The sequence below is a fragment of the Erinaceus europaeus genome, chromosome 9 (assembly GCF_950295315.1).
Source record: "Erinaceus europaeus chromosome 9, mEriEur2.1, whole genome shotgun sequence".
NCBI classification, from domain to species: Eukaryota; Metazoa; Chordata; class Mammalia; order Eulipotyphla; family Erinaceidae; genus Erinaceus; species Erinaceus europaeus.
In genome coordinates this window covers 69780490-69793083 of record NC_080170.1, presented here as the reverse complement: position 1 = coordinate 69793083, position 12594 = coordinate 69780490, and the positions used below count along the sequence as shown (strand labels likewise).

The 12594-nt window shown below is 44.4% G+C and overlaps 1 protein-coding gene and 1 long non-coding RNA gene across 2 annotated transcripts in view; one reads left to right on the top strand and one right to left on the bottom strand.

The window, feature by feature from the left end:
• Positions 1–12594, bottom strand: part of LOC132540441 (uncharacterized) — a 143835-nt gene that overhangs the window by 94235 nt on the left and 37006 nt on the right. The gene's annotated exons all lie outside the window — the stretch shown is intronic.
• Positions 8896–11406, top strand: LOC132540433 (protein lin-9 homolog). The gene is given in 2 exon segments (XM_060198160.1): positions 8896–9890; positions 9892–11406. Coding segments are annotated over 2 exon segments (1542 nt in total). The 5' UTR covers positions 8896–9017; the 3' UTR covers positions 10561–11406.

The window sequence follows — 12594 nt, the reverse complement described above, 5'->3', positions numbered from 1 at the left end:
TGCCGCTTCTAGCTGCTGCTCTGTGTTGTTCCTGGCTAGCTCCTGTATTACTGCCCTCTGTGTGTACAGCTTGCTTCCAGGGTGAGTTACTTCTGATTATCAGAAATAAGCTAGTATCACTTGCTAAGTGGGGGCAATGGCTTGGGTTGGCTTGCCAGACCAGAATTTCAAAGTGTCACAAATGGAGAGTGTGTTCCTTTGCCTATTAATGATCCTGTGATCCACAATCCAGTGTCACTGTTACTTCCTGGGCTGCTGTGTCCTCTCTGAGTGGGCTGCGGCCATGGTTGCTCCTTCCTCTGGGGAGGATAAAAACATGTAGAGCTGACTCTTCCAGAACAGTTTCTAATGAGAACTGTGATGAGCTGCATTTGCAGGTGGCCTTTCTTTTTATTATTATTATGGGGGTTAGTGATTTACAGTACTGTTGTTGACACATAGGTTCAGTATCTCCTCTTCCCAAGATAGATGTTTGCAACATATTCTCACTCCCATCCCCCCCAACGTAAGTCCTTTTTCACTAATATACATCAGAACCTGAACCCCACCCCAGCACCTTTTCTGACTTCCTTCCTCACAGTCCTTTTTTTGGTGCAGTACACCAAACCCAGTCTGAGCCTTACTTTGTGTTCCCTTTCTGTCCTTTTCTCAAGTTCTGCCTGTAAGTGAGATCATCCAGTACTTATTGTTCTCTTTTTTTGACTTATGGCTTTTAACTTGATTCCATCACACTCCATTCAAGATGACGTGAAGGAGATGATATTATCATTCATAAAAACTGAATAGTGTTCCATTGTGTATATATACACTACAACTTTCTTATTCATTCGTCTGTTGATACCTGGATTGCTTCCACGTCTTGGCTATTCCAAACTGTGCTGCTATAAACATTGGTGTCAATGGATCTCTTAGTATGGGTATGTTTGTTTCCTTAGCCTATATCCCCAGGAATAGTAATGCTGGGTCATAGAGAAGTTCCATGTCTACTGTTCTGAATATTCTCCAAACTGCTCTTCATAGGGTTGGACCATATTGCATTACCACCAGCAGGGTAGAAGTGTTGCTTTACCACCACAACCTCTATAATCTTTGTTTTTACTATCCTTTTTAAATTATGACATTCTCACAGTGTAAAGTAGTGTTACATTGTTATCTTTATTGTTATCTTTATTTCATTTCTTTGATAATCAGTGAATTTGAGCATTTTTTATGTCTGTTAGCCTTTTAGATCTGTTCTTTGGTGAAAATTCTGTTCATATCTTCTCCCAATTTGGGGGTGTTTTTTCTTTTGTTGTTGTTGTTGTTCATTTGTTTGTTGTCACTGAATTCACTAAATTTGCTGAATATATATATATATATATATATATATATATATATATTACCCTTTGTCTGATGTATGACATGTATATTTATTTATTCATGAGAAAGATATGCAGAGAGAGAAAGAACCAGACATCACTCTGGTACATGTGCTGCCAGGGATTGAACCTGGAACCTTATGGTTGAGAATCCAGTGCCCCATTCACTGTGCCGCCAACCAGACCACCCAACATTTTTTTAAAAATTATAATATATAACAAATCAAATTATGGATCCATGAAAGAGTGCAGTTTTTTTATGGAAGAAGCTTAGGCAGGTCCTGTATCTGGTGGTGGAAGTAGTGGATATGGGAGATTAGGTTGTGATCGGCAGATGCAATATTATTTGATATGGATTGGGAGAGGCATACGGGAAAGTGGGCCCTATCCAAGGACTGGGGGATGTAGGACTGGGGGATGTAGAGGCTCTATAGTGGAGATGAGAGGTTCCTGCTGTCTTTAAAATCATGTTGACTAAGATTTCCAATTTATAAATGAAAAGAGAAAGAAACAGTTAAACCAATGAACTTCTATACATTCTTCAAGGACAAGCAGTTTGAAGATGGTGTAACTAAGACCTGGACTTATTTGTCCGGGTTCTAGGCTTTTAAGTTATGTTGCTTTATTAAATTTTATAAAATTTTATTTTTATTAGAACACTGCATAACTCTTGGGTTTTGTTGGTGTAAGGGGTTAAAACTGGGACTTCAGAATCTCTGGCTTTAAAGTCTTATGTACAGCCAGTATCCTATATACTCAAAGATCATTTCCTTTAAAAAACATCTTAATATTAATTAAAGACAGATAACTAAATTTACACTTTCTTAAATATTTTATTTAGTTATTCATTATTTATGAGCTTTTATTTTTATTACCTTTATTTATTTGTTGGATACAGACAGACAGAAATTGACAGGGGAGGGGGAGATGAGAGAGAGAGGGAGAGAGAGAAGGAGAGAGAGAGTCCTGCAGCACTGCTTCACCATCTGTAAAGCTTTCCTCCTGGAGGTGGGGGCTGGGGGCTTGAACCTGTGTCCTTGAGCACTGTAGCATGTGTGCTCAACCAGGTGTGCCCCACCTGACCCCTATTTTTATACATACAGAGAGAAATTGGAAAGGAAGGAGGAGATAGAGAGGGGGAGAAAAAGACTTGGAGTACTGCTTCACCAATTGTGAAGCTTTTCACCGTGCAGGTGGGGACTGGAAAATTGAACATATAACATGTGTGCTCAACCTGGGCCATGGGCCTCCCTCAGGCCAGGGCTGCGCCTTGCCACACCTGCTCAGGCTCACTGGGACAGGAGGGGAGGGTGCCACGGCCGGGGTCTGGGCGGGCGCATGGCACCTAGGGCAGCATGAGCAGGAACAGGCAGAGCAGGAAGCCCACCACCGCCACCACCCACAACCACCAGCAAGAAGCCACACTGGAAGGCGAGCGCATAGGTCGTCGCCCGTTTCTGGTGGACCAGCAGGAAGACGAGGCGCTGGGGACAGCGGGCCGGGCTGGCTGTGCGCCCAGTGCTGGATGCCAGAGCAGGAGGAACAGCCTCCAGCCAATCCCTCGATGGCCCATGTGCCCACTGCAGCACCCTACCAGAGCAGGGACGGGGAAGGCACGCCAGGGCTGCTCCAGGTGAGGCTCCTGACTCCATGGCGCCCAGAAAAGATGGTCGCTCAGTCCACACGCCACTCCAGGCCTGGCTGCATTGCCAACAGTAAGTTCTCAATAAAACCTTCTATAATCTAATCAATTGCTGCCTATATAATAAATAAATATTTTAAAAATATTTATAAATATTTAATATTTATAAATATTTATATTTGCATTCATATCTATCATTTTATTTATATTTACCAAATATTATAAACACAATATTTATTAATTAATGTGTATTAATATTTATAAATATTATAAATATTTATAATGTCCACATAGTCATCTAATCTTTTGTAAATAGTCTACATAATAGTAAGATTTTGAAGCTTTTAATATAATTTATAATATAAAAATTGAGAAGGAAGGGGAAGTGGAATGGAAGAGAGAAATAAATACCTGCAGCAAAGAGAAGGGGAGAGTAAGATAGATAGACACCTGCAGACCTGCTTCACCACTTGTGGGGCAACTCCCTTGCAGGTGCGGATCCAGGGGCTCGAACCTGGATCATTGAGCAGGTCCTTGTGCTTCTGCTACTTGTACTTAACCCGCTGCACTACCAACTGGAGTCAGGTCAACTCTCCTTTGTGGTAGTGCCAGGGATTGAACTAGAACCTTTGAAAGTGCGACCACTTTCTTTTCTTTTTATGTATTCTTTATCTTTATTTATTTATTGGATAGCGAGTCAAAAATTGAGAAAGAAGGGGGAGTAGTTCAGGGATCTACCAGAGATCTACCATCTCCCCAGCCACCCCTTATATTCTTTTATCTTTTGCCACATCCCACCTTCACAATTCCACTGTTTCTGATTGATGTTTTTCTTTATTTCTTTTTCTTTTTAAAGATTTCTATTTATTTATTTATTCATGAGAAATGATAGCAGAGAGAGAAAGAACCAGACGTCATTCTGGGACATGTGCTGCCAGGGAATGAACTCAGCACCTCATGCTTGAGAGTCCAATGCCTTATCCACTGCGCCACCTTCTGGACCTCTGATTGATGTTTTTCTTTGTCTTCCTTTTAACTTCAGACAGAGACAGAGAGGAGACACACAGTTCTATTTTACTATTCATAAAGAATTTGGTGGGGTTCAGGCTGTAGCACAGCAAGTTAATTACACATGGCAGGAAATTCGAGGACCAACTTAAGGATGCCAGTTCAGGCCCCCAGCTTTCCACCAGCAGGGGGGCCGCTTCACAAGCAGTGAAACAGGTCTGCAGGTGTCCATTTTTCTCTCCCCATCTGTTTTCCCCTCCTTTCTCCATTTCTCTCTGTCCTGTCCATTAACAACAACAATAATAACCACAACAATGATAAAATCAAGGGCAACAAAAAGGAAAATAAATAAAATAAATGCATAAGTAAATTAATTAATTTTTAAAAAGAATTTGATGAGAGCAGGAGTAGATAGCATAATGGTTATGCAAGGAGACTCTCATGCCTGAGGCTCCAAAGTCCCAGGATCTAACCACCCCATTCCTCCCCTCATCCCCAGCCAGAGCTGAGAAGTGCTTTCATTAAAAAAAAAAAGGTGGGGGTTGGGAAATAATGCAGAGGATTAAGCACACATGGCTTAAAGTGCAAGGACCAGCAAAAGGATTCTGATTTGAGCCCCTGGCTCCCCACCTGCAGGAGAATCACTTCACAAGTGGTGAAGCAGGTCTGCGGGTCTCTTTCTCTCTCCCTCTGTGTCTCCCCTCCTCTCTTCAATTCTCTCTGTTCTATCAAACAAGGACATCAATAACACCAACAATAATAACCACAACAAAGATGGAGTAGCACAGCAGGTTAGGCACACACCTGGTGCAAAGCACAGGGACCGACATAAGGATCCCGGTTTGAACACCTGGCTCCCCAGCTGAAGGGGAGTCGCTTTGGGGAAGGTGAACCAGGTCTGCAGGTGTCTTTCTCTCCCCTCTCTGTCTTCCCCTCCTCTCTATTTCTCTCTGTCCTATCCAACAACAACAACATCAATAACAATAATAACCACAACAATAAAAAAACAAGGGCAACAAAAGGGAATAAATAAATATTAAAAAATAATAACCACAACAAAGATAAAACAACAAGGACAACAAAAGGGAAAATAGCCTCTAGGAGCAGTGGATTCCTAGTGCAGGCACTGAGCCCCAGCATTAACCCAGGAGGCAAAAAAAAAAAAAAAAAGGAAATTGATGCTGTGCTTCCATGTGTTCTGGATGCTCAAACCCAGGTCCTAGCATATGGTAGAGTGTTCAGTCTACTGGGTGAGCTCTTTCCTGGCCCCTTCTCATGTTTCTCTTTTTTTTTAAGTTAACTACTGTTATTATTATTATTACTATTTATTGAATACAGGCAGAGAAATTTTATTTTATTTTATTATTTGTTTCATCATTCCCATTAGCAAAGTTCTGAAACACCATTCCCACCCCAATACATAATCACTATAGTTCTACTATAGTCTTGAAATAGGTTGACATTTTGGGTTTTTTTTTTTCACCTTTGTATATTGTCTAGTGTTCCAGGAGGTGGCACAGTAGATAAAGCACTGGACTCTCAAACAAGAGGTCCTGAGTTCAATCCCCAGCAACACATTAGCAGAGTAGTGTCTGATTCATTCTCTCCTCCTGTCTTTCTCATTAACAAATATATCAAATCTTTCTGGGGGTCGGGCAGTAGTGCAGCGGGTTAAGCGCACATGGCTCAAAGCGCAAGGACTGGCATAAGGATCCCGTTTCAAGCCCCCGGCTCCCTACCTGCAATGGGATTGCTTCATTGGTGGTGAAGCAGGTCTGCAGGTGTCTCTCTTTCCTTCCCCCTCTCTGTCTTCCCCTCCTCTCTCCCTTGTTTCTGTTCTATCTAACAGCAAAGACATCAATAGCAACAACAACAATAACTACACAACAATAAAACAACAAGGGAAACAAAAGGGAAAAAAAGCAAAATTAAAAAAAAAAGTCACCTCCAGGAGCAGTGGATTCGTGGTGCAGTCACCAAGCCCCAGCAATAACCCTAGAGGCAAAAAAAAGTTTCTAAAATAAAAAAATACATATCGTCTATATTCCACAAGTGAGTGAAATTCTGTAGTTGTTCTTCACCTGTAGACTATGTAAAAAAGATTAGATGACTATTTAAACATTATAAATATTTATGATACTTATAAATATTAAATATTAATATACATTAATAAATATTATATTTATAATATTTGATGAATAAAATAATAAACATGAGTGCAAATATAAATATTTAAATATAAACAATATTTATAAATATTAAATATTTATAAATATTTTTAATTTTTTATTATATAGGCAGCAGTTGATTAGAATATAGAAAACATTATAAAGAACTTACTGTTGGCGACGCAGCTAGGCCTGGAGTGGCGCGTGGACTGAGATTCAGGAACCTCACCTGGAGCAGCCCTGGCGCGCCTTCCCCATCCCAGATCTGGTAGGGGGCCGCAGCAGGCATGCGGGCAATCTAGGGATTGGCTGGATGCTGTTCCTCCTGCTCTGGCATCCAGCACTGGGCTCACAGCCAGCACAGGCCTGCTGTCGCCCACGCCTCATCTTCCTGCTTGTCCACCGCAAAGAGGCGATGGCCTATGCGCTGGACTTCCAGCGCAGCTTCTTGCAGGTGGTGGCAGCTGTGGCGGAGGAGGTGGGGGCTGCCTCCTGCAGGCGCTGCGTGGATGCTGGGGAGTGCACGGTCAGCTGGCTGGTGGTGGGCTTCCTACTCTGCCTTTTCCTGCCCATGCCAACCTAGGCGGCATGCTCCTGCCCTAACCCTGGCCCTGTGCATGGCCGCGGCCCCCTCCCCTCCTGTCCCAGTGAGCCCTGAGCGGGTGCAGCAATGAGTGGCCCTGGCCTGAGGGAGGCCCATGTCCCAGGGCTGGTAGGCATGGCCCCTTGGAGAGCCCTGCCCCAGCCATGCTGACCCACAGAGCCAAGGACTCCCTGTGGGTGTCGCCCCAGAGCAAGAGAGATGGCGGCCCTCAAGCACGTGGACTGCGGGGCATATAACAGAAAAGCCTGCTCAGAATAGCAATCAGGAAAAAAAATTTAAACAAAAGTGAGAGAAAAGAAACAAGTAGATGTCAAAATTAATAATCAAAAAGAGGTGTTAGTAGTAAGGTGGCAGGTCACCAAGGGCAACACCTGGCAGGCAGCAGAAGTGCGAGCTGCAGGGGAATCTGCAGGGCAGCTTCAGCTCCCATCTCTGCTCTGCTCCTCTCCCACCAGGCCCCCTCCTCTCCTCAGCACCCCAGGCCCCTAAACACCCTCAGGCCCCCTCCACCTCTCAGCACCCCAGGCCCCTGAACACCCTCAGGCCTCCTCCTCCTCTCAGCACCCCAGGCCCCTGAACACCCTCAGGTCCCCTCCTCCTCTCAGCACCTCTGGCCCCTGAACACCCTCAGGCCCCCTCCTCCCCTCTGCACCCCAGGCCCCTGAGCACCCTCAGGGCCCATCCTCCTGGAACTGGAACTGGGAGAGCTCCCAGGACAGGGGACTGGGGACTGGGGACCAGGGACAGGGACTGGGACTGGGGACAGGAACTGAGGACAGGGGAATGTGGACTAGGACTGGGGACAGGGACTGGGACTGGGACTGGGGACAGGGGACTGGGGTTTGGGACAGGGACTGGGGACAGAGGGTAGGGGACTGGAACTAGGGACAGGGGACTGGGACTGGGGACAAGGGACAGTGACTGAGAACGGGACTGAGGACAGATTCAGGAAACTGGGGACAGAGGGCTGAGGACAGTGGACTGGGGATGGAGATTGGGGACGGGACTGGAACTAGAGACAGGGATGAAGACAAGGGATTGGGGATGGGGACTGGGGACAGGGGACTGGGTACAGGGACTGGAGACTGGGACGGGGGACAGGGGACAAGGACTGAGAAAAGGGGAACAGCCTGAAAACTCTCAGGCACCCACCTCCTCTCAGAACCCCAGGCCTCTGAACACCCTCAGGCCCCCTCCACTCAGCACCCCAGGCCTCGGATCACCCTCAGGCTTCCTCCTCCTCTCAGCACCCCAGGGATCTGAACACCCTCAGGCTTCCTCCTCCTCTCACCACCCCAGGCCCCTGAACACCCTCAGGCCCCGTCCTCCTCTCACCGCAGCAGGCCCCTGAACACCCTTAGGCGTCCTCTGACTCTCAGCACCACAGGCCCCTGAACACCCTAAGGCCACCTCCTCCTCTCAGCACCTCAGGCCCCTGAACAACCCCAGGTGTCCTTGCAGCACCCCAGGTTCCCTCCTCCTCTGGAGCCCCCCCATGTGTCCCTGCAGCACCCCAACCTCCTGCTTCCTGTCCTGCACAGCTGAGTCCCAGGTGGCCATTTGACTTTAGTTCCAGGGCTTCCTGACCATAGAGCCAATGATACCCCCACGAGCCAGGGCCAGGCCAGTGCTTTCAAAACTGGATGGGGGAGGGGAGTTCATCAGGACCAGGGCCTAAGACCACCTCAAACCAACAACCACCACCTTGCAATCACCAAATACACAGCCCCCAAACACACAGCCAGCCAACACACAACCCCCAAACCAACAGCCACCCAAACCCACAGCCCCCAAAACCACAACCCCCCAAACCACAGCCCTCCACAAACAGCACGCTAACACACTACCCACAAACCCACAGCCCACAAAAAAACAGCCCCCGGAAAAAGCGGCACAGCTCGTTCAAGATGGCGGAACTCGACCAGTTGCCTGACGAGAGTGTGTATGGAAGTAGAAACAACCATCCTGCCGTGTAAGCACAAGGAGTATGGACCAAAATTCTTTATGGGGTGCAGAAGATAGAAGGTCTGGCTTCTGCAATTGCTTCTCTACTGGACATGGGTGTTGGCAGGCTAATGTACCCCCAGCCTCTTTCTGTCTTTCCCTAGTAGGGCTCTTCAGCAAAAGCCCTTGTCAGTTTAAAAGAGGGAAGCTTATCTAACACATGGAATGAAAAGTACAGCTCTTTACAAAAAACCCCTGTCTGGAAAGGCAGGAATACTGGCCCTGCTGTGGAAATGCCTTTCAGAAATTCAAAACGAAGTAGACTCTTTTCTGAGGAAGATGACAGACAAATAAATACAAGGTCACCTAAAAGAAACCAGAGAGTTGCAATGGTTCCACAGAGTACTGCTCAGCTCCGGTTTATGGTGGTGCAGGGGACTGAACCTGGGACTTTGGAGCCTAAGAAATTTACAGCAACAATGTCAACACCAGATAAGAAAGCCTCCCAGAAGATTGGTTTTCGATTACGTAACCTTCTCAAACTTCCCAAAGCACATAAATGGTGCATATATGAGTGGTTCTACTCAAATATAGATAAGCCACTTTTTGAAGGTGATAATGACTTCTGTGTGTGTCTGAAGGAGTCTTTTCCTAATTTGAAAACAAGAAAGTTAACAAGAGTAGAATGGGGAAAAATCAGGCGGCTTATGGGAAAGCCACGGAGATGTTCTTCTGCATTTTTTGAAGAAGAGAGATCAGCATTAAAACAGAAGAGGCAGAAAATAAGACTCTTACAGCAAAGGAAAGTTGCAGATCTCTCACAATTCAAAGACCTCCCAGATGAGATTCCTTTGCCCCTGGTTATTGGAACCAAAGTTACAGCACGATTACGTGGTGTTCATGATGGTCTGTTCACTGGGCAAATAGATGCTGTGGACACTCTTAACGCTACCTATAGAGTAACTTTTGACAGGACAGGGCTTGGAACACATACCATCCCTGACTATGAAGTTCTTAGTAATGAGCCTCATGAGACGATGCCAATTGCTGCCTTTGGACAAAAACAGCGGCCTTCTCGATTTTTTATGACTCCACCACGGTTACATTATACCACTCCTCTGCAGTCACCAATTACAGATAACGATCCTTTATTAGGATCCTTTATTAGGACCTTGGAGAAGTAAAATTCCCAGTTCTGAAACTGAAACATTAGGTGGTTTTCCAGTAGAATTCCTTATCCAAGTGACTAAATTATCAAAAATTCTGATGATTAAAAAGGAGCATATCAAGAAATTAAGGGAAATGAATACAGAAGCAGAAAAATTGAAATCATATTCCATGCCTATCGGCATTGAGTTTCAACGGAGATATGCAACGATTGTCCTAGAGCTCGAACAGCTAAATAAGGACCTAAACAAGGTTTTGCATAAAGTTCAACAGTACTGCTATGAGCTTGCTCCAGACCAAGGACTCCAGCCAGCAGACCAGCCAACAGATATGAGACGAAGGTGTGAGGAAGAGGCACAAGAAATTGTTCGGCATGCAAATTCGTCAACAGGGCAGCCCTGTGTTGAAAATAAAAATCTCACAGACTTAATCTCCAGGCTCACAGCTATTTTACTACAAATTAAGTGTCTTGCAGAAGGAGGCGACCTGAATTCTTTCGAATTCAAATCACTTACAGATTCATTAAATGATATCAAGAGTACAATAGATGCCTCTAATATCAGTTGCTTTCAGAATAACGTAGAAATTCATGTTGCACATATTCAAAGTGGCCTGAGCCAGATGGGAAATTTACACGCCTTTGCAGCAAATAATACCAACAGAGACTGAATAGAAGATTGCAGAGGACAGTGTTTTTGAGAAGTTCTTTTCTTTCATCTAGGCTTCCAACACCAAATAACCCAACTGCTGGAAAACAAGGGAATTTAAATCTCTGTATAAGGCATTTTAATAGACTGTACTGCTTCTTAAACCAGCATTGCTAACCAGCATTGTATTTATTTTTCTTTTATTATTCAGCTGCAGTAGCATTGCTTTTTATCACTTAAGTTTACTAGCAAGTATTTTTACACTGAAACTGGCTGTACATAAAATAATTTTATGGAAGACTGTGTTGGCCATATTTTAATGTGCATGAGTTCCATCTAACAGACCACTAGTGCCGCGGAGAATGTAAAGGAACGTTGCTTTCTGTACACAAGTACAGCAATGTGGAAATACCACCTAGAAAATTACAACTTAGTTCCTTTAGTTGATTGTCCTCTCAGTCTTCAAAGGATAACATCATGGAAGATGGGAAGCCCTAGTTGTAAAGAAGCTGCTGGAATATAGATGGGAAACATGGACTTTACAAGTATATGTGATATATACTTGCAATGTGTCATGGCTTTATAGATCATTTTATAGTAATATTTTAATTTATCATAATTTATAAAAGAAACCTTTATTGTTTGTCTGTTGAAAGAATGAAGGCACAGAAAAGAAAAGGAAAAAGCATTACTGCAGTAAGTGGATTTAGCATGTCTTGTTCCCATCACTTCAGGGCAAAAGTGCTGTTCTTAGGAGATTTATTTTTAAAAAAAAAGACTGAAAACACAATATTTTCATATTTTTTGTTAATTTGCACAACTTTTGAGCCAGATTACTGGTTAAAATCCAACAGTACACAATTTATAGAGTAAAAAGATTTTATAGGGAAAATATAACCAGTGCTGTGAAATGCAGAAAAAAAAGGTTTGTATTTGGTTATGGGTTTTGGGGGGATTTTTTTGTTTTTGTTTTTGCTCTTTTTGTTTGTTTTGTTTGAGGTTTTTAAATGAAAACCCTGCCTAAAATGTTAATCTTGTAAAAAAGGGGGGGTGTATTTGGAATTTTCTTGTTTTATTATAGATTATTATAAAGTGAAATTTTAATTGTTTTCAGAAACGGAGTTTAAGGTATAGCTGTAGAAGTGGCTTTGATTCCTTCAGATGTCTCATAAAATGAGACTTTTTATATGTTTATGTATAATAAAATTGCAACAAAATTATTTTCCATTTGAAATTTTTGTATAGTTAAAAAGCGCTTCCATATTCTTTGTTGGTATTGTGCCACCGCAGGACTTTAGTGCAGAGTTTCTATTTAGCTAAACTGTTATGTTAATTAAGAAATGCATAAATCTTTTATTCTTAATATTTGTAATTCTAAATAAATTGATCTATGAAAAAAAACAGCCCCCAAAACCCACAGCTCCCTAAACCCACAGCTCACAAAAACACAGCCCCCCAAACCCATAGCCCCCAAGCACACAGCCCCCAACACATAACCCCCAAACTCACAGTACCCCAACCAACAACCCCCAAACCACAGCCCCCCAACCCATAGCCCAGCAACAGCGCCCCAACCCACAACACCCAATACAGCCCCACACCCACAGCTCCCGACCCACAACACCCAAACCCACAACCCCCCAACGCACAACCCCCAAACCACAGCCCCCCAAGCCCACAGACCCAAAACCCACAACAACCAAAATACAGCCCCCAAATACACAGCCCTCAACCAAGAACCACCAAACCCGCAGCCCCCAAACCCACAGCCCCCCAAACCCGCAGATTCCAAACACACAGGCCCTCAAACCCACAGCCGCTAAAATCCACAGCCCACAAACCCACAGCCTCCAAACCCAAAGCCCCAAAACACACAGCCCCCTAAACCCAAAACCCCCCAACCCACAGCCCCCCAACCCACAGCCATTAAAAACAACAGGCCACAAACCCACAGCCTCCCAGACAAACAACCAAACCCATAGACCTCCAGGCCACAGCCCCTAAAAAACACAGACCCAAAAACCCACAGTCACCCAAACCCACAGCCCCCCAAACC